Source organism: Brachycentrus maculatus, unplaced genomic scaffold, assembly GCF_059751285.1.
Source record: "Brachycentrus maculatus isolate JH-2025_06_01 unplaced genomic scaffold, ASM5975128v1 h1tg000340l, whole genome shotgun sequence".
Taxonomy (NCBI): domain Eukaryota; kingdom Metazoa; phylum Arthropoda; class Insecta; order Trichoptera; family Brachycentridae; genus Brachycentrus; species Brachycentrus maculatus.
The window spans coordinates 653,620-676,166 of NW_028281089.1; the positions used below are offsets into that span (position 1 = coordinate 653,620).

The following is a 22,547-nucleotide window of genomic DNA, read 5'->3' on the forward strand; positions in this document are numbered from 1 at the left end:
CGAAAACATGAAAATTGAACACAACACAACTGAAAATTGACGATTTTTGATATATGACGTTGTTGAAAGGAATGAGCGAGATGTGTATATGTGTATGTGTGTATTTTTACTGAATTGTAATAAAATAACATATTTAATTTTAGACTAAAAACGGAAAACATATAAAATACGAATATAAAATATTGGTAAAAAAATTAACATACATGCTAGTTATCACTACATTCTTTACATGTCGCTCACTCCTTTCAGCAACGTCATAAATCAAAAATCGTCAATTTTCAGTTGTGCATGTTTTCGGAATGCCCAGAAAATGTACTATATCCCAGCAAAAGCGGCATATTTTAAACATAATATTTACCCGCTACAGGGCAGAAAGTGTTGATTTTGCATTTTGAAGAAAAGGTATTGCTTAATTATTTTTTTAAATATACTAAATATTTTTCATATGGAGAAATGACCTTAAAAAACCTGTTTTACCTAAAATGATCTGTTACACAGTAAAAAGTTCCATGAGTGGCTTGATATTTATTTTTAATACATTGTATCATATTTTTAAACTTTAGTAATGTTCTCCTGAAAAATCAAGTTTGTTTATTTATAACGTTCTTGAAAGGAGTGAGCGATGTATTGCCTCGATGCTACCCACAGATTCGTCGTAATTTTTTACGAATATCCTGTAATCTAGGTTATAAATCGTTTTTTTAGTCGACTTTTTAATTCAATCGCCCTTCTTTGATCCATAGGTGAACTTTTCCATCGTTATTCATCTGTTTTCTGTTTCGTCCGCTATTATCCTGACGGCTTGACCGGCGAGCGTTCCCGCCAAATTGTATAGGAATTTGCGGCCGCGGCCAAACGATTCTCAGAAAACGCGATGTTGTGTTTGTCCTACATCACCGGAGGTGTTCCACGAACCTTGCGCAATCCATTCATAATCGCAAATAATCTCGTGACCTTCATTTAAGGTCCACAAACACATAACATGAAATGAAATACAGTGTAATACAAATCGTTTTACCCGTAAGCTGCGGATCGCATCTATTGTCGTTTTTTATAGACGTACCGTTGACTGCGCATCGCATGTATAGTCGTTTTTCAACTTTACGTACTTATATCAACACCTATGGATATTTTTTTCACAAAAAAGAAATAAAAAATTAAAATAACATCTCAACGTAGATGAGGAAGGATATGGAGTTCTGGGTATTTGCAGGGCTTACGACCTGTCAGAGGCTGGTTAAGTGATCACTTTACACACGTGCAACATTTACCATTCTTCCCATGATCAACCTCACTACTCAATTTTTTTTTAAACATTGTAACTTCTTTATATATCTTAAATCTCGTGATTATTTACGAGTGAGTTCACAGGAGCTATCTATGGTTTGAGAACTAATGTGTAAAAGTAATGCAGACTAGGTATTGAACCAATTAGTGTACAGGTATCCCTCAGGGAACACATCTGGTACCTTTCCTATTTTTTGTTTTATATATTATAGAAATGTTGGTATCCATCAGGGAATACATGTGGTACCTTTCTAATTGTTTTTTATATAAATATATATTATAGTAATGTTGGTATTTTTGTTTTAAATACCTTGAATGTAGTCCATGTTATACTGTTCTGAATGAAACTGTACTTTGCTCACGACGAACGTCCTTCTTTATTTGACCTTACAATTTTTTGAACGAAAATGTTCATCTAGCTGAAATTGATGGCAGCATTCACCCATTGTCAGTGTTGTCCGTTTCCACAGTTGAAGAAGCAGCAGCAGCTGCAGCAGCAAATCTTGCTGCAACACTTCCAGGCCCAGCAGCAGCAACTGGCCCAGCAACACCAGCACCAGATGCGCCAACACGTTAAGGTAAGCTGAAGGACAATTTTTTACCAGCAATGTTACCACCTACTTTATGATTTAAAAAAACCCTTATCGGCACGCCAATGGTGCATAGGGCACTGCATCATATAAACGCAGTGTTATCTTGATCGCTAACACGTGAAGGAAAGGTGATCAGCCCTCCGCTTCAGAAACCAGTCCAGTAAATATTAGAGTAAAAAATTACTTATATTCATTTTTAAATTTCCTTTAGTGTTTGTCTACTTCTTCTTCTTCTTCTTACCCTAATCCACACCCAATGGTGCATAGGGCACTGCATCGTATAGAAGCAGTGTTATCTTAATCGTTAAATACTCGAAGGAAAAGTGATCATCCGTCTGATTCAGTAACCAGTCCAGTGTAATATCTAATAAATATTAGAGTGAAGAAATCACTTATATTTATTTGCCCCCTTTCCTGGGAATCGAACCCGGGAAGATCTTTTCTCTTATAAAGAATGGGAGAGCAAAAAAGTTTTCAAAAAGTCTCACTATTTTTTCTTCTTCTAGTTTTGGGAGCAGCAACGGACTCTGGAAGAGCAGCAACAGCAGCAGCAGCAGCAACAGCAAGCGGCTGTTGCCCGAGAGGCGCGGGAGAGGAGAGAGAGGGAAAGATTGGATGTGCTGCGCAAGAAAGACAAGCATGACCACAGCGCCGTGGCCTCCACCGAGGTCAAGCAAAAACTACAGGTAATCTCAGGCATTTACAGTGCTGACGATCTGTCATCAGCTAAATTTGCGAATAATATTCGAAAAATTACTGTTTTAAAATTTGGCACAATCAGGTATGCCAAATACTTGAAGTGGTCAGGTTAGGAGTCAAAATAATCGGCGGGTATGTGTGAGGAGACGCATGAACGTGAAAGAGCGTTCTATTCTCTCTGGGAAGGAGCGTGATGGTAAATTAGTTAGTTAGTTTTTGCCTAGAATTTTCACTCATAAATTACATGAAATTATGGTAACTTTAAACATAAAGAGTAAATCCACTCACGAGTAGGCATAGGCTATGAAACTTATAAAGTTGAAACCTGAGTAGGGACATGATAAACGGTGTTGCATAAGCCGTAGCTAGATTTCAGAGTCACTTGGACGTTAGGTAATTTAAAAAAAGCTCTAATATTTAGAAAAAGATTGTTATCTTAGTGAAGTTGTTGATAAATCTTAATTATTATTTTTTTGAATGGTCAGGTATTTCTGATGAAGAAAGCCGCCTCAGCTAATGGAACAGTAGCTGGATCTCCCTACAGAAATTGGTAAGTAAATATTTTATTTTATTTTTAACACAGGTTAGATAAAAAAATGAAAAAAATTCCAATAAAATAATTACTATACAATCCACATTATTTATTTTATTTGGCCAGTGACTGGGTTTTGTCGTTGCCGACATCATCAAACTGGTGGGAGTCTAGACAAAATTCTTAGCTTGATAGCAGCGCTTGAAAACCATGATTTTACAAAAAAAATCTGTCAAAATGAATTTAAATTGACTTTGAATCATAAAAATGGGAAAATATTGCTATTTAATGCCTAGCAATGCATGCATTATTTCACTATCAGCAATTTTAAAAAAAACCTGCCATTTTTCCAAATAAAATCTCCATTAAAACCCATCAGTTAAAGGGTTAATTTAAATTTACTTTTGAATTGATTTGAACTTGTAAACAGAACATGTTTACAAGTTCAAATGGTCTTTATCGTGAGTAAATATTATATTTGGTATTCGATATATCAAGTGACAATGAGCAAGACAGGACCCCACAAGGGGACCCCTAAAATTTTGAGATGGAGACTTCGGGAGAATAAAAGAGGCATTAGAAAACCTCAAAAAAGATGGTCCGACGACATAGTCGCTGTAACATATTCGACAGAAGTGAGATGTATACGATATATAGCATAATTAGATAACATGCGCAAATGATCACAAACGTTTTAAATATTATTATTAGCCCGCATTATTTAAATTCATAATTATTTAAATTAATTAAAAAAAGAAGAAAATTAATATTGAGTCCCTCTATTTTGTATTTAAAATTTGGTCACTTTTCAGGGGCGTTGTGAAGAGCTCCTCCGGAGAATCCATCACTTCCGGAGTGAGCAACTCTCACCCGTACAGGCTGCCCCAGCAGCAGCAACCGCCCGTCCTCGGCAAATACGACTCCTCCGACTTCCCGCTCCGGAAGACCGGTAAGTCCGGAATGCCTCGCCGCCTAACCCTCGCGATGACAGCTCGCGCCCGTTAGGAAATTTTGTTTTGTTTGGCGTGTGTGAACTAGAAAAAAATGTAAACACTAATTTGAATGAACTTTGGTTTTATGCCTTAATTATTGTAACATTAATTCAATTAACATCGATAGATTACTAGTATCACTGTTATAATCTTGTACTTACGTCGACCTATGTTTTTAGATAATCAATCAATATTTACGCACTTCCTCGAAATACGCATCAAATCTTTTTTTCCTTTAACAAATCCATCTTGTCCAAATAGATTGTTTTACAAATGTCACCAAATTGATTGAAAACGGTGATGTCACATTTTTAAATATCGATATCTCTATTTTGGTCTTAACACTTGCTATTAGTGTCGAATCAGACTAGCAGCTTGAAGCGGTAGGGATCAACTTCTTTAAGCTGTCGAAGCTGGACATCCCGCAGTTTCACCATAAAAATGTCATTCCGCGCACAATTAACCGCATTCAACTGTAACTGTCAATCAAGACTGCTGAAAAAGCCCGTGTGCTCAGACGATTTTTGCATTGAAACTGCTGAATGCCCAACTCCGACAGCTTAAAGCAGTTAACTCTGACAATAATAAGCTTACAACGTTATCAATTTTTTACATATGTATTTTAAATCAAGACAGATTATTAGTCAGTGTAGATGTTTATGGGAATTTTCTGGATTTTTATGCTGTGCTTTTTTGCCGTTCACTTGTTGTCAATGTTTTTTACCGCACGGCAGCATCCGTTATCAACTGGTGGTCCCACATCAGCAAGAATCGGATGTGCCAAACGATACACTGCATAAAAACATTGCTGCCCCTCTTATGAGGCTGCCCTCTTTGGCGGCTACCATACTCGAGGTCTCGGGTTAGATTCCCAGAGCAGTTGAAATAAGTATAAATATTTTTTTTTTGGGGTCAATTAGGTGCAAAAACAAAATAATATATGTTATTTGCAATATTTATTTCCATGGAATAATAGAACAGTATAGTCCTCAAATGAGATAAAACTCCGTAATAGTGTTGTATTAGGAATAGCATAGGACCTTGGGTAACACCAATATGTAGATTGAGCATAGTTGGAAAAGTCTAGGACCAAGTGTAATGCCTTGGGGAACACCAACGTATAGATTGAGCACAGTTAGAAAAGCATAGGACCTAGTTTAATACCTCGGGGAACACCAACGTGTAGATTAAGCACAGTTAGTTAATTATAGGACCAAGTGTAATGTCTTGGGGAACACCTACGTGTAGATTGAGCACAGTTGGTAAAGCATAGGACCAAGTGTAACGCCTTGGGGAACACCAATATGTAGATTGAGCACAGTCGGGAAAGTATAGGACCAAGTGTAATGGCTTGGGGAACACCAAAGTGTAGATTGAGCAAAGTTGGTAATAGTTGGCGAGCTTATTATCTTGTCTTGTCGCGTGAGGGTAAGAGCAAGTAGTAAGTCCCCCGGCTGACTAACATCCCGCCGCAGCGTCGGAGCCCAACATGCTGAAGCAGCGCCTGAAGCAGCGCGTGGCGGAGCGCCGGCCCTCGCCCATGGCGCGCCGCCAGGACCGCCTGCTCAAGCACCACCGCAAGCTGCCCTTCCACCCCTCCGTGCGGGCTGCAAGTAAGTGCGCGCCCCATCACCACACGCACACCACATGCCACACACCGCACACCGCACACCCGTGCCATCGGCACACTCATCAACTTGTATCATCGGGATCTCAACTCCATTTTACTTCCAACAGTCACAGCAACATTTTCAATTCTTCTTATATACTACATCGTATATCACCCTGGGCTAAGCAGGTCTGATACCTTTGTATAATTAACGATCTCTGTCAATATGATACAGTGCCTTTTGCACCTTTCACTGTAGCTTAAAAGTAGAAGAAGTATAAGAATATTATTACTATTGTTAATATTCACAAATATTGTTAAAATTCAACTGTTTTTTACTTTCATCTAGTTAAAATCATATTTTTTAGTGAATTATCATGGTATGCCATGTGATTAAAATATATATGTATGTATATATATGCACCCGGTTTTGTTTTGTTCAATGATATTTCAAATGAGAATACTTTATTACATCTTAGATTAAATTAAAGTCTTACGATTACATTTTCCTCTATCAAAATATATCTCACACAGACTTATTCAATTTGTACGTCGAAAAACTAATACACAATCGGTAAAGAAAACTTGATTTGTTTTAAGATTATTTTAACAGTAAAAGCACTGGTGTGATTTTAAACAGTACTCAATATATTTTGATCTAATACATTTAAAATGATTTTCTCAAAAGATCCTGTTAACCTTTATAATCCGATTAATCAATAAGTTTGGGTTGATCCTCTCTCCGTGTCGAGACTGTTGGTTGGCCGTTAACTGAAACCACGCGGCGCCAAAGACTGAAACTTGGTTAAATCCCACGCTCGCAGTCGATTACCGGTTAACTAACAGTTTCGATGCTGCGCGTAGGATTAACTTAATCGGACACGCCTTAACGGAGATTAAAGTAAAGTTAATTTTAAATTAACATCATTACACACACCCCAATCGAAGCTTATATTATTCTATCCTTAATAATTTTTCTTTCATCATGAACACATCATTTTATGGGTTAAGTTTGAATCATGATTATAACACATTGTTGTCGGGCAGATCTGTGCGCTATATAGTGCCAGGAGCGGTCGTTTTTTACATATTTAAAAAAAATATATACATTTGTGTATAAATCGTCAAATCTTCAAAAATATTTGATGTTGAAATCTCTGTTTGAACAATCCCTGTTATTCAAAGCTTTTAGCCTGAATAAAATACCCACTATTAAACTTAAAGTTGAATTTACTTTTAAAACCACATATATATGACATTTCAAACTACTAAGTGTATTTTGCCAGTTTATAGAACATTGAAAACTGTATAATTTGCATCATTGAGTCAAAATTGCATATTTTCGAGTTAACGTCTTTTGCCAGTACACCCGTGATGTGTCCTACTTTGGACACAAAATGCCGAACCCTCTTCTAGTGGAACGGAAGGTCTGCTGATGACAGTCAACAGTCCGCCTTCTCCTGAGGAGTTTTACGTGGTTTCCTCCCAGCAATGAGCAAATGCTGACAAGTTCCTATTTAACCAACACTAGATTATCCCTCCTGTTCCCAACACAGATTCAAATAAAAACATATTTAATTAGCTAGAAGAAACAAAAATCCACTAAATGATCTATAAACCTTGTACATAATAAGCAAGGTAAATAATAAATGCAATTCCCATCTTAAAAAAAAGAAAAAAAGTACACCCGTGATATATTGTTGTTTGAAAATTTATTTATAAAATATAAATACATAATAAATATAATATATTTGAAAATATTACGCTCTCGTAGTTTATTAAATTTAAACATAACTGTTTATTTAAAATACATATAAGCATCAGCTCTGTAAAACAATAATCTAATTCTAGGTCGCAAGACGACCAACATCACACTAAAATAACTAAATAAGCGAGAAATTAATTAAGCTTCAAATTTTTCAATCCAGCATCAATATTTATGATGCTGTTGACTGCCTGATACCTGACCCTGAATAGTGTAAAGTGTTTCCATTTGAAGTTATCACTTGAATCATTATATTTCAAACCCATAGATATATGTGCCCCGCAGAGAACCAACAGGACAATTCCGAAAGAAATGTATTTATACGTGTCCCGATAACAATGTGTTAGTATAAAATGTCTGTCATTCTGTCACCATAATCAGTACACATCATTACACATAATAACGAATTTATTATCCACTCTACATTGAAAATAATGTATTATTTTTTGACATCTCATCAAAGATGAAGAAGAATATGGAAGTCTGGGCATTTACGGGGCTTACGACCGTCATAGGCTGGTTTAAGTGATCACTTTACACACGTGTAACATTCACCAATTCTACCCATTATTGACAACCACACTACTCAAATTCTTGGAAGTTCTATATATATGAACCAATTTAGAAACCTTGTTCATGAACCACTAGAACTTCACTAGAGACATCTATTGGTGAGATGTATTAGTGATTCATGAACAAGGTTTCTAAATTGGTTCATATATATAGAACTTCCAAGAATTTGAGTAGTGTGGTTGTCAATAATGGGTAGAATTGGTGAATGTAACACGTGTGTAAAGTGATCACTTAAACCAGCCTATGACGGTCGTAAGCCCCGTAAATGCCCAGACTTCCATATTCTTCTTCATCTTTGATGAGATATCAAAAAATAATATGAAAATAACTCCTGTAATTGGAGATAATCCAGATTTTGTGAACAAGTATTTGGACACACTCAAAATGTTGAAAATAATGTATGTTTTGTCTCCTTTTACCTGAGAGATAATGAGCTGCCATGTGATGTGATGCAATATAGTGAGTAGAATTAACGGAATGAATTGTGAGAATCGTTAAATTAACACATTTATTGATAGTACTTTTGCATGATCTGATAATTTTTAGAAATAATAAAATAACTCTTGTAATAACATTGGCTGAAATACTCACATGATTTTATTTTATTTCATCAAAACTATTGAAACAGTGAAACTCCTGTTTTACGGTTTTTTAGGGACTGAATAAAATAAAACTGAAATGGAGGGAAAATGTAAACTATAAAAAAAAATTACTTTTATTTATTTTTTGTGGAAATGTAGATAAGATTTTTTAAATACAAAAACCTAAATGAAGGGAATGTATAAATTGGGGGTTTTTAAAAAAAAAACATTTTGAATTAATTTTTTTATAAAAATTTTAATGACTGAAACAAAAAATGTAAAAACTGCACAAAGATGATCGCGAATAATGTCATAAAAAGAGGCATTTCTGATCAAGTTCAAAATCGAATGACAGGATATTTTTTAAGTAAACTGGGGGAAAAACATGTAAATGCGTGTAATAAATATACAAAATTATACCGGGACTGAAATAATTATGGGAAAATTTTAAATCTGGGGATGTAAAATCTCAGTATTTATAGCAAAAATATTATTTTGTTTGTACTGCAAATTATAACTAGTGTAAATCAAACACTTCGGGACAAAAGCAACATATGTACATTTATTATTTTTTATTTGTACAAGACTCACATGTACTGGCAACCAATGTACAATTTGATTATTGGTGTACAATAAAATTATTCAAATGGAGTAAGCTGTATGTATACTTCACTAATTTCTCAACTGATGGCACCACAACCAGCCATACTTCTAAATCTATTGAATCGTACCCACATATGCGAGGGATCCAAAAACCATTGCGTATATACAAGTTCTAAAAATTAATGCAATATGGATGTTCAATAACTGGTAGAATGGTAATAAACGTTGGTAAAGTGTATAAAATGATCACTTAAGCCAGCCAAATGCCCTGGAATGCACAGACCTCTATCTCCTTATAAGATGATAGACGTTCTCAAGTCGAGTCACCTACAATTGCAATATTTTTTAATTAGAATATATAGAGACATCTATTAGGAAGATCAAGAAATACTAAAGTTATACAATTTACCGATATTATCAAAGTTACAGTCATCTTTATGAAAGCTATCTCATTTTTGTTGAAAAAATCACGGCCTGCTGGGTACAGACATATTAATACCTTTCGGCATTGAAAGGGTACATCGATTTTTTTAAGCCGTCCCACCACATTTCCAGATCTGATACAGAAGCATCTAGGTTTCCTGACAGACCTTCTCTTGCAAAGCAATTTTTTTGTTTTTATTTTATCAACTTAATTGCGAAATTTATAGAAAATGTGTAACAAAATTATTTACCCGATTCTACTGTGAATTTACATTTAAAAGCACATCGTCCAATTGTGGTTACCAGATTGCGGCACTTCAGGGAGCAGCAACCCGGACTCGGGCCCCAACTCTCCGGGGGCGGCCATCCGGGAGGAAGGCGAGCCGGAGGGCGAGGGGCGCAGGGGTGGGGCGGGAGGCGCGCCCGACATGCAGCTCTTCAGCTCCCCCTCGCTGCCCAACATCTCCCTCGGCAGGCCGCACGTTCCCAGCACGGTGAGAATCATACCCGCATAGTATTGATCTTGCAACCGATCAAAACAGTGGCTAAAGTTTATGCCTTATGGGGCTTTTTACAAAAGTTAGTGGGCAGATCTTAACCATATGTGGAGCATACGGAGTCCACAAGCTGCCTCCAGGCTCTTCTGTCGCCAGCTCCCTTTCATCGTCCCAAGTCAGGTGCACGTCCTGAAGTTCCGAGGACAATTGGTCAGCAGTGGATATTCTTGACGGCGGGAATCTGATGCCTATATGATATATGGTATAGGATATATGATAAGGCTATAATATTATATATATATGATATATGGCCTAGCCAATTGAATCGCCTTTTCTTGGCGACAGTTGCGACCATGGGTTGCTGTGTTTACACAATATTTCCTCATTCCTCACAAAGTCAAAGCACCTTTCTTCTTTTTTTCGTTTATATTTTTTACTTATATAATTTAAATTTTCAGGAACCGAGTATGTTGGCCACGGTATCGGAGGCGGAGGTCCGGGCCGCTTTCACAGCCCGTCTGGGGGTCCCCCTGACCGAGGGCATGCTGCCTCCCTCGCTCCCCTACTACCCGATGCTGCCCGCGGAGCCTTACCACAAGCCCCCGCCGCACCAGCCCGCGCCGCAGCCGCCGCAGCCCATCACGGACATCCAGGTGGCGCACGCGCGCCTCAACAAGCGCCCGCTCGGCCGCACGCAGTCCGCGCCGCTGCCGCTCGGCCACCCCATGCTGGTGGGCGCCGCGCAGCCCGCCGACCTCACAACGGGCCAGCACTACTACCTGCGCCAGCAGATCCGCCAGACCGTGCTCATCCGCGCCGGCACGCGCGAGGCCGGCCAGCTGGACGAGCGCGAGGAGACGCCCGAGGTCATCGACCTCACCGACAAGAAGGCCAAGGCCGCCAGCGAGGAGGAGGAGGCGGAGCGGCCGACCTTCATGCAGCAGCAGCGCAGCATGATGATGCGGCACACGCCGCAGGCGGCCGACGAGGCGGCGCTGCGCGGGCGGCCGCTGTGCCGCGCGCTGAGCTCGCCGCTGGTGCACCTAGGCCCGCCGCAGCTGCCGGCGCCCTCCAGCCCCGCGTCTCCCATGGAGACGGGCGTAAACCTGACCGTGTCGCGCTCCGCGCCCACCACGGGGCTGGCCTACGACAACCAGATGCTGAAGCACGCGTGCGTGTGCGGCAACAACGCGCTGCACCCGGAGCACGGGGGCCGGCTGCAGAGCGTGTGGGCGCGCCTGCTGGAGACGGGGCTGGTCGCGCGCTGCGAGAAGCTCCGCTCCAGGAAGGCCACCCTGGAGGAGCTCCAGACCTGCCACCACGAGGCTCATACTCTTCTATTCGGTACGACCATTATTTACTTCGTATATCTTAAAATCTCTCACTTGATCACTCCACAAAGACTTTATTTTACTCTTCATTAAGATGTGGCAAGTGTTTTTGATGATGCTAAAAATAATTGTTTAAAAAGTCTTCAAATTTTTTTTCATAAGATTTTTGAATAACAATAACATCTGTTGGCAGCTTCTACTATTATGACGTATACATTATATAATCTAAAATTAAAAACTTGTCGGGTTGTAGCCCAGTGGTTAGTATAACGGACTCTGTATCAGAGTTTCTGGGTTGGAACTCAATCTTCCAAAATTTGATACCTATTGTTTATAGTACTCATTTACAACAATTGCGGGTATACTTTTTTGTTCCTGAACGTACGGGATACGGCTTGTTGCATTCGTAGGCGGATTAAAAAACTTTTAAATCCAATAAATAAAATTAAAAAATTACTCAGTCGTTTTCTGAATTGTCTGACTGAACTGTCTAATTGGTATGGCTTTAGTAGCAGGCCCCCGTGCAATCTTGTACTGTATTTCGTCATTTGTATTTTGAAATTGACCATTTCCTCCTCTTGCAGGCACCAACCCGCTCAATCGGCAGAAGCTGGACATGTCCAAGCTGTCGGCGCTGCCCATGAAGAGTTTCGTGCGACTGCCGTGCGGCGGGGTGGGGGTGGACTCCGACACCACGTGGAACGAGCTGCACACCGCGCCCGCCGCGCGCATGGCCACCGGCTGCGTGGTTGACCTAGCCTTCAAGACCTACATGGGAGACATCAAGGTGAGCTTAGGTTGGGTTACATCAGATCAGGTGATAATCCTGACCTTCAAAGTCTGTCTGCTGTGCTGGTCGGGGTTGTGGGCGTCTGTGTACCGGCCAACGTCGAGTCGGAATCGGATCTAGCTGACTAATTGAACTAAACACTAATCCCTTTCACTGCCTACACTGTGGTACTTCTAGAAAATTTGGTGATGGACTTACAATATTATATTTACTTAGATTGGCAGTGACAGGTATATTGAAAGCTTTTAAATGTAAATTCACAGTAAAATCGGGATACAATTTTATATTATTTCACATTTTTGGTAAATTTTGCAACTTAGTTAAAAAAAAATTGCTTTGCAAGAGCAGATCTGTCAGGAAGCCTAGATGCTTCTGTATCAGATCTGGGTATGCGGTGGGACAGCTTTCAATGACCTTCAAAGTATATATAGTTACTTGCGAAAGGGATCTGTATAGAGTGTCGATGAATAATGGTTGAGTGGGTAATCCAATGACTGACCATTTTCTGTAAATGTCTTTGCACTATTCCGTGTCTTTCTGCTCTGCTGGTCGGGGTTGTGGAGGCGTCTGTGGCCAGCCTCTGGTCGGAATCGGATCTAGCTGACTAACTGAACTAACTAAATACTAATCCCTTTCACTGCCTACAGCGGGGTACTTTAGGAAAATGATTGATTTGAAAATCTAAATTCTGCATCCATCTCAAACTCAACATATTGTTTACGGAAAACACTTAAAAGCGTCTTACATACTGTTGGTAGAGAGCGGGAAACGCTCATCAGCGTTCAACTTGCTTACTTTTGGTAGAGCGCGAGAGATGCCAAAAAGCATTGTACCAATCGGAATTGGGTTACTTGTAATTAGTATGCGACGTTAATTAGTATACTTATTAGGGTCGGGGTTGATGAAAAAATTGCCCGATAACGATGTGTCAATGTACTATGCGTATGCACTAAATGTGCACAAAATAAATCTTATTTGCGTATTAATTTCATTTCTCCTTTTTATGTTAGAATGGCTTCGCTGTCGTACGACCGCCCGGCCATCACGCAGAAGCTAACCAAGCCATGGGATTCTGCTTCTTCAACTCCATCGCCATAGCTGCCAAGTTGCTGCAGCAGAGATTTGACGTCAAGAGGATCCTCATAGTTGACTGGGTACTTGCCAATACTGATGCCATTGTTTGCGCTCTTTATTATCATAACCAAGAATATTATCATAACCGGAAAAAGCCAGAAATCACAAGGAGCGTATTGAGAATGTTGGGATCATTGATCACAGTCTCCAGCATATCCTGTGCAATCTCCACATGAAGTTGCTTCTACTCAATTGTCAGCAACTAAATCAGTCTAAAACGTAAAAAGTTTCACTATTAAAGCGCAAAAGTCTTACTTATACATTTTTATTTATTTGTCTTGTAGTTTATTTTTTTCAAACGTTGTTTTCAGGATGTTCACCATGGAAATGGCACTCAGCAAATATTCTACGATGACCCCCGAGTTCTGTACCTCTCCATCCACCGCCACGACGATGGGAACTTCTTCCCAGGAACTGGAGGCCCCACTGAGGTATCGTGATATTATTATTATCTGATGCTGGTTGTAACTTGACTTCAAAAATGAGAATATCAATATAAAATGTAATAGATTTGAGCTCAGAATTTTTGTATTTCTCCGTAATAATACAATTATGTATTACATAAAAGAATTATAATATAAAGTTATTCATTTGCAGCAACGGAAATAAATAAATTGTAAAATAATCGGGGATAGAATCACCAATATTCAAATGATTCTCAGTGCGTGCGTGCCGTGCTTTGTGTACATGTGCATGCAGCTTCATACTGTTTCCGCCGATCTCATTTTAGTAGAGCACAAGTTGTCCTTCCGTGTCCTTGTGGTCGTGCCGCTACGCCAGCTATGGCGACTACTTGCAATGTATTATTTTTTAGTTTTCAGATAATCACCAGAGCTAACATTACAAAATTGTTACATTTAAACTTCAACTATGGTCAATAAAAGCAACAATTAGGAATATCCATATTTTTCTTGTTTTTAAATCACATTTTATGCTGTACAAAATACATATCACTGTTGCACACGGAAATTTTTAGCACCGTAAGGGAAAAGTTAAAAACAACGGACTTGAAGTCGGATTGAATTGTGGTCCATAAAAACTGGTTTATATATAAATTTTAAATCAAACACAGATTGTTTGAGTCTACTAAGTTGTATTTTATCAACAAAAACACATAAAAAATTAGTATTGTGACAATTGTTTCGCCTAGTTATGGCATTTTTAAACGAATGCCCTAACTAGGCGAAAAAATTGTCACAATATAATTTTTTTATATGTTTTTGCTAGTAAAATACAACTTAGTAGACTCAATAAATCTGTGTGTTGATTTAAAATTAATACATTAAATTAAATGGAGTTCTACAAATTAAACGCCAAAACAATAAATAAATAAAAACTGGTTTATTGATTAAACCAGTTTTTGGCCATTTCTATCCTGATTTTAATCTCGTGGGCAGAGACGCTGTGACAAATATGTAAAAAAAAGAGCACTTTGGATCATAGTAGTATTAACAAAATTCTTTCTTCTTCAGTGCGGGAGTGGAATCGGAGTCGGCTACAATGTGAACATCGCCTGGTCCGGGGGCCTCAACCCTCCCCTGGGAGATGCAGAGTACATGGCAGCATTCCGTACCATTGTCATGCCCATCGCTAAGGTTTGTGAACCCCCCTCATTTCTATCAATGAAACCTACTACGTACTCACCTAACACACCTCTCTGACTCATGAATACTTCTTCTTCTTCTTCTTTCCATGTTCGCTCCCTAGGTGGAGCATATAGCCAACACTAGTCGTCTCCAAGTCACTCTGTCATGCGCCATCTCCTTGGCTTCCTCCCAGGTCAGTCCGGCGTCTCGAAATTCCGCTGAGTATAGTCGGTGAATGGTCATCAGCGGCTTTCCGGGCGCCAGAATCCTCGGGGTTGGAAGAAGAGACATGAGGGGTTGATGCCCTCAGGTGGCATTCTAAAGACATGTCCCAACCATGTCCACCTTCTTCTCTTCAGGACTTCCAGTATGAGGGGCTGTTGAGTTCTTCTCCTCACATCGTCATTCCTGACGAAGTCATACCACTTTATACCCAGTATTCGCCTCAGGCATCTATTTTCAAAACTTGCTAGTTTCTTGCTTTGAGCTTTGGTGAGGTGCCACGACTCACATCCGTACAGCAACACTGTTAGGATGCAGGCGTTAAAGAGACGACACTTGGTTTTTGTCGAGTAAAGCAGTGAGTCCCAGACATTGCGCATTTTATTGAATATAGCTCCTGCCATTCCGAGCTGTACATTCAGTTCCTTCTGGACACTACTTGGACTTCTCATGAATACAGAGAGGATAAACTATATGCATAATTTTTTTTTTTTTAATGCACTTTTGTCTCAAAGTGGAATCCGATATTCACCATTTGTCTTCTCCTTCTTATTCTCCTGCTTAGTGTAGGCCATGTGGCCTATTTTTAGGAGGGATTAGCCTCCTGCGATGTTGATTACCAGCTGTCAATCTATCTCTTTAATGGTCTGATACAAAGAGCAAGTTATGAACAATTTAGAAAATTTAAAAATACATAAAAATTTAAATACTGATTAAACATTAATTATTAATATGCATTTTCCAAAATTCCTCACCATTATTGTCTATTTTCCCGTTAAACCAAGTCCCATCCCTTAACCCCCCCCCTCTAGGTTTATTACCCCCACCCACCTCTAGAAATACCTGAATGGATTTTTCGCTCATGGTTTTTGCGATCACCTGAAAACATGTGTAGTTTTCGAAATTAGTCATGTAAAATTACTAGAAAAAAATTTAATTGGTGGTACAAGTGTTTAATTTTTAATATGTAATCAACATGTTTTCTTAATCAATCATTATGTTCTTCCAGGAGTTTGATCCATCGATAGTGTTGGTGTCGTGTGGCTTCGATGCCGCGGTGGGCCACCCGGCTCCTCTGGGCGGCTACAAGGTGTCTCCGGCTTGCTTCGGGAGGATGACCAGGGAATTACTTCAAGTAGCCAACGGGAAGGTTCGTAGAGATTTTTTATATTTCAACATTAAGGCATTCCATCCTTGCTGTCTACCCCTGTGGAGAAATGGCGTGATACTTAATTCTTGAAGCATTCCAAGGACGCAGGCATTGTTTACTTGGAGAAATGTGGTAATAAAATATAAAAATATGGGACCACAGATCGCTCACTCCTTTCAAGAACGTCATAAATCAAAAATCGTCAATTTTGAGTTATGCATGTTTTCAGGATGTCTAGAAAATGTACTATACCCCAGAAAAAGAATCATATTTTTAACTTAATATTTACCCGCTACAGGGCAGAAAATGTTGTTTTTTCATTTTGAAGAAAAGGTAGTATTTAATTATTTTTTAAAATAAACTAAATATTTTTCAAATGGAGAAAAAACCTTCAGGTTTTACCTAAAAATATCTGTTGCTCAGAAAAAAGTTCAATAAGTGGCTTGATATTTATTTTTAATACATTGTGTTATATTTTTAAACTTTAAAAACGTTCTCCAGAAAAATCAAGTTTTTTGATTTATGACGTTCTTGAAAGGAGTGAGCGAGATCACTAACAATCAAGTTGTTTAATGTCAAGACAAGACAAGAATGATATTATCCTGTAAGACAAGTCTTACAGGATAATATCATTCTCACTTCTTGAATATTGTTTTTTTCCCTTCATAAGAAGGGAAAAAAACGATGTATAAACAAGATACGTCTAACTTGTATGGCTTGAGTGTATCCAAGTTAGAGATAAGCTAGTATGATTACAGGTTTAAAACACCAAGATCCCTAGCTATTCCTACTATTCTCCTTTTCCTATCTACAAATCGTTTCTCATAGCAACAATGACCACATTTGAATGAGATAAAAGCGTCAAGTGCCACTGGCGAACTCGGTTGGGTTGTTTATCTTATGTAAGTGGAAACATGTCGCTCACTCCTTTCAAGAACGTCATAAATAAAAAAACTTGATTTTTCAGGAGAACGTTCTTAAAGTTTAAAAATAAAATACAATGTATTAAAAATAAATATCAAGCCGCTTACTGAACTTTTTACCGTGCAACAGATCTTTTTAGGTAAAACCTGAAGGTTTTTTCTCTATTTGAAAAATATTTAGTATATTCAAAAAAATAATTAAACAATATCTTTTCTTCGAAATGCACAAACAACACTTTCTGCCCAGTAGCGGGTAGATATTTTAGTGCCTCTTTTGTATCTTTCTTAATAATTATTATTATTATTATTTGCTGGTATATAGTACATTTTCTGGGCATTCCGAAAACATGCACAACTGAAAATTGACGATTTTTGATTTATGACGTTCTTGAAAGGAGTGAGCGATGTGAGCAGTGCTCGAGTTGGCGCGATACGACACATGCGCCGTCCGCAAACTCTGCTCGTTCAAAAGCATCAATTAGTTAATGATGAAGGAAACACCATATCGATCCGATGCGGAAGCCCATGAATCATTTGAGTCCAAAAAAGGGTCAAAGACTGATATTTGATGATGACATGTATTATATTCCGTTGGTTGTTTTGATACCAGGTGGTGCTGGCGCTGGAAGGGGGATATGATCTCCCCGCCATATGTGACTGCGCCCAGGAGTGTGTCCGCGCTCTGGTGGGAGACGAGCCCTCCTTGCTTCTTCAAGACGACAAGCCGCCTGCCCAGTGCGCCATCGATACTCTACAAAAGACCGTCGCCATTCAGGTACTTCTATGGCTAAAGCTATGCGTATTTATACTATATCTGTGGCCAGTTTCAGTGATCCATTCGCTTGTTGTAAAGGAATGTGGGTATTTTGTTGCCAGATGAGAATCACTTGGTCATACACAGGGCGTGCATTCACAGAAGAAATGCAGTGCCCATCCTAACTTACCCACGTGACATCTAAAAACGCAACCAGCACCTAATCTACCTTACTAAGTAGTACCAGCTTACCTTACTTACTTCCTACCTCTACTGCCTACCCTAGTAAATAGATACCCATTTATATGTGGTATGGTAACACATATCTTGTTCCTCAATTTCAGTTGACCCACTGGCCCTGCCTGAAGCAGACTGCGGCCCTGCTGAGCAGCATGCTCGGGGGCGCCCAGAGCGAGAGAGACGCAGCGGAGACTGTCAGCGCTATGGCTTCTCTCTCTATGCATCACCAGCACCATGCCACTCTGTGAGTAACCTAACCTAACCTCACATCAACAGTTTTTATTAATATCTCAACATAGATTCAAGAAGTTTATTGAGAAAAGAATATGGAATTCTAGGTATATTCTGGGTTTACGACCTGTCATTGACTGGTTTAAGCGATTACTTTATACTACTGATTTGTCTAATGAGTTTTTTCTCAGTTTATAATTCATTCCAGGTTGACGTTTGAATATCAAATTGTCAAATATAAATATGCAATTCACAACCAAATTTGTGCACTGATGGTGTGATTAGCTTTGAGTTAAAATTTGTGCACTGATATATTCAAATACCAAACTAGGTAACAACTGCTTCATGCCAGTGCATACAGTGTACACAGTTGTAAGGGTGAAGACTGACAGGAACATTTCGTCGTAACGTAACATGTTACGATGCAAGCATTCAGGCAGTTAGTACAGCGAACCGAGCGCTCCATCCATAGTTTCTTATGCTCGCCGCGAGCGATGTTACGACGTTATATTACGACAAACTGCTCCGGTTAGTCTCCACCTTAACATTCACCTATCTCAACCAAATTCCTAGATATATATGTATTTGACACTTCACATTTTCAGCCTATTTCTGTATACATATATTGCCTAATTCTCTTCATCTCCGTCTTATTCCTCATTGCTGAGGGTTGTGACCCTTGCAGAAGCAATGACTCTTCTCCAGTTATCCCTTGACTGCGCTGCACGTAGCGCTCCAACCATTGAGGTGCCTGCTGCTGCTTTAATTTGATCGGTCTTTTAATTGGGGGTTAAGTATGTAATTAGTATTATTGTTAAGATGGGCTTCTCGGATTGCAGATCGCCCGAACACAGCCACGAAGAAGTGGAGGAACCGATGGAGCAGGATGAAGCCAAGTGAAGAGAAGCGACGTCATCAGCGCATGGTTTACTGTCCGCACCTCTGTAGAGCGCTGCTGCTCCAAGGTGTCTGCATTGTATATTACGTACTCACTCCCGCGGTCGCCAGGATCTGCCGTATCCTCGACCGACTTCCGGATCTGTCCCCGACGGATCGGGATCAATTTTAATGATAATAAATTTGTGATGTTAAAAAATATGTTGTAAATGAAAACGCATGACATTATGTCGGTTAAATATTGTTATTTTAATGTTAAGTTGGATATTGTATTCTGTTTGTATGTTGGTAGTCTGGATTGTCAGAACCGTGTCTCTCTATTTCTGTCGTGTTAGGTGGGCACAGTTATACCAAAGCTAGAATAGGCGGTGTCAGTCCGTGTAATGTAATGTTGTCTTATGAAAGATTATATATTTGTAATTCTGTACCGGCAACAAAAGTTGCACCGTTGACGACAGACTTTGCGCAGGGACAGGAGTGAACTCGAGTGGCAACGAAACGCGAAACCCGGCCCCGTTTGGAACGGCTTCGGCAGTTTCTAGGAAAATAAGCACTCCGTGCGAGATGCCGTATCTTTATATAATTGTGTCTTGTAGAAAAGAAAAATAATAAAAAATATTCATTTTTATAATTAAAAGTAAGGATAAGTACAATTATACGCAACTGCAAATTGAATTAAATTATTTATAGCCTTTTTATTTCTTACGTTGTTGAATGTTCACCTTTTTTTAATTCATAGTTTATTTTCCATTTTGAATAACCTTAATATATTTTTACAAATCCCGCAACGATCCGAGGGGGTTTTGCGAGGAGTAGACTTAAATAAATCTATTTTTCCTATTCCATAATGATCATTTGAAAAGTTTGTACAATTGACGAGGTCTTATAAGTGCGGGTCGCTTTTATTTTTGTATCGGATTATCCAGTCAATTTAGTTGAATGAAAACCTCGGGTTAATTGTGTAAGTATACGTGTACCTCTCTCAGTTACGTTCAATAGTTGGAGCATTTAAATTTGATATTGATTTGTCCAAGTGAATCTCGTGTATTAATATTTTTGAAACCTTACAAACGTGGGAGCGTTCACCGGTACATCGGATGTTGAAACGGCCGTCTGCATTTTGCATCGGGCCAATTTATCCATATTTTGTGTACGAAATGTTGTTGGATAAAGTACTTAGACATTCCCAATATATAACATTTTCATAAAGTATTTATATTAAGAGATAGATTTATTATTCGAGGAAAAAATTATTTATCATATACATAACATTATCAACGATCGTTTTTACAAATTATGCTATACAAATAAAAATATATAAGGTAGATTTGATAAGATATATTCTCTGTTATATTAGTGTAAAGTTGTTTATACATATATATATATATATATATATATATATATACATATATACATATATACATATATACATATATACATATATATATATATATATATATATATATATATATATATATATATATATATATATATATATATATATATATATATACATATATATATATATATATATAAATATATATATATATATTTATATGATTTTGTGTGTGGTGATGGTTTTAAATGGAATCATCTTATAATGTGCCCCTGTGACCCACAATTCCTATTTGCGTAAACTACTTTCAATAAATGTCTTAAATATCCTCATACATGTGTAGGATTAATTTTGTTTAGGATTTACGAAGATTCCTTTGTGCTGCTTAGATAATTAAATTACAGCATGTGAAATTGAAACATTTTTAGCAATGCTATGAAAAAGTTCTCAACGACATCTCCAGCTATGCGTACACGGAATATTAGCTGAAAATTCTGAATAATATCTTACTTTGTAAAAGATTACAGTTAAACGATAACTATTGTATACCTGTTAACCCTTTGGAGCCGTATTGCTATATTTAAATGTAAGGAAAAATCTAGTGTCGCTTTTTTCATGTTATGTATGTGTTGTATACATGTCTATGTTAAATAATATTTTACATGTTCGATGTCTATCTGTAAAGTTTAGAGTTTTCTGAATAGAGTACAGAAAATAAATCCTTGTGTATCCTTAAAAATTTTAATATTCGAGCATTTGGAAAAATGGTGAATTGTACGTATTATTTGACATCTTATCTGTTGCAAAACTAATATTGATTCTTAGTAATATATGGTAGTCAAACAGGAGAAAGTGACCGAGTGAATTTTTTACAAAAACGTGATCATCGAATGTTTGAAATCTTACTAGCCTAATATTGCCCCGAAAAAAATCCCAAAGGATTTTAAATTTAGTAGTATAATATATTGACTTGTTAAAAATTAATAACTGCATGGATGTTCATTTTCTTGCCAAGCAAAAGGGACTTAAATGGCCCTCCTGAACATTTTACGTTTTGTTAGTTGGTCACTTTTTCCTGTACGATTACGATATATTAAATACAAAAAAAAGTTTCATAAAATTATTTACAACAAGCAGATACCATTCCTTTAACTGTTTGTTAAAACAATCGACCATAGAGCAAAATTTAATTTTAAAATAAGTTATAAAGTTCGCATCGATATATATTTATTAGATATCAACAAAAAAAACAATCAAGATCCAATAATATGTAACACAGAAAACATGAAGAAGCTTGAACTTTTTATCCTGGAGGTACATTTTTGCATCATCACTTACTAATGAATCAAGCGTCGCAATGTTTATAAGAAATCCATTGTTGGTGTTCGAGGATTTTTAATAAAACTACTAAATAGTTGGATAACAAATACATAATATCTCGGTTCAGGTAAAAATAAGCAAGTGTAGAAATTTAGTTTTCAAATATACATACCACCTTTTAAAAAAGGGCATAGGCTAAAAGTATGCCTTTTATGCTGAAAAAGTTTTAAAGTTTTTGCTTTTTGCAGATATTACAATTGATAATATGATATTATAATTGCCATTGTGTACATGTTTGACTACAAACCGAGTTAGTGTCGTTAAAACGGAATTCCAAATTTAAGGACCAACTTCTTAACACATTTCGGAAGGGTGTTTTTTAGGCCTGCGGACCGCTGGCGATGGGATTTGAATATGTACGTGTATGTAGTTAAGACGAAGAGATTGGTACATAATATTCATATAAAAACTTTAAATAT

At 38.0% G+C, this 22,547-nt stretch overlaps 1 protein-coding gene across 6 annotated transcripts in view; it reads left to right on the top strand.

The window, feature by feature from the left end:
- Positions 1-20,082, top strand: part of HDAC4 (histone deacetylase 4) — a 163,133-nt gene extending 143,051 nt beyond the window's left edge. For 3 of the 6 annotated variants that reach the window (XM_088269171.1, XM_088269172.1, XM_088269176.1), the window contains 15 exons: positions 1,740-1,865; positions 2,387-2,566; positions 3,065-3,129; positions 3,924-4,060; positions 5,579-5,716; positions 9,964-10,151; positions 10,613-11,498; positions 12,070-12,272; positions 13,286-13,429; positions 13,721-13,840; positions 14,882-15,004; positions 16,227-16,367; positions 17,901-18,065; positions 18,389-18,528; positions 19,355-20,082. In XM_088269171.1, the coding sequence (XP_088125297.1) occupies positions 1,740-1,865; positions 2,387-2,566; positions 3,065-3,129; positions 3,924-4,060; positions 5,579-5,716; positions 9,964-10,151; positions 10,613-11,498; positions 12,070-12,272; positions 13,286-13,429; positions 13,721-13,840; positions 14,882-15,004; positions 16,227-16,367; positions 17,901-18,065; positions 18,389-18,528; positions 19,355-19,415 (2,817 nt within the window). In that variant the 3' untranslated portion in view covers positions 19,416-20,082. The remainder of the gene's footprint in view (positions 1-1,739; positions 1,866-2,386; positions 2,567-3,064; positions 3,130-3,923; positions 4,061-5,578; positions 5,717-9,963; positions 10,152-10,612; positions 11,499-12,069; positions 12,273-13,285; positions 13,430-13,720; positions 13,841-14,881; positions 15,005-16,226; positions 16,368-17,900; positions 18,066-18,388; positions 18,529-19,354) is intronic. The other 3 variants (XM_088269173.1, XM_088269174.1, XM_088269177.1) reach the window with 1 other exon arrangement.
- The last annotated feature ends 2,465 nt before the right edge of the window (positions 20,083-22,547 follow it).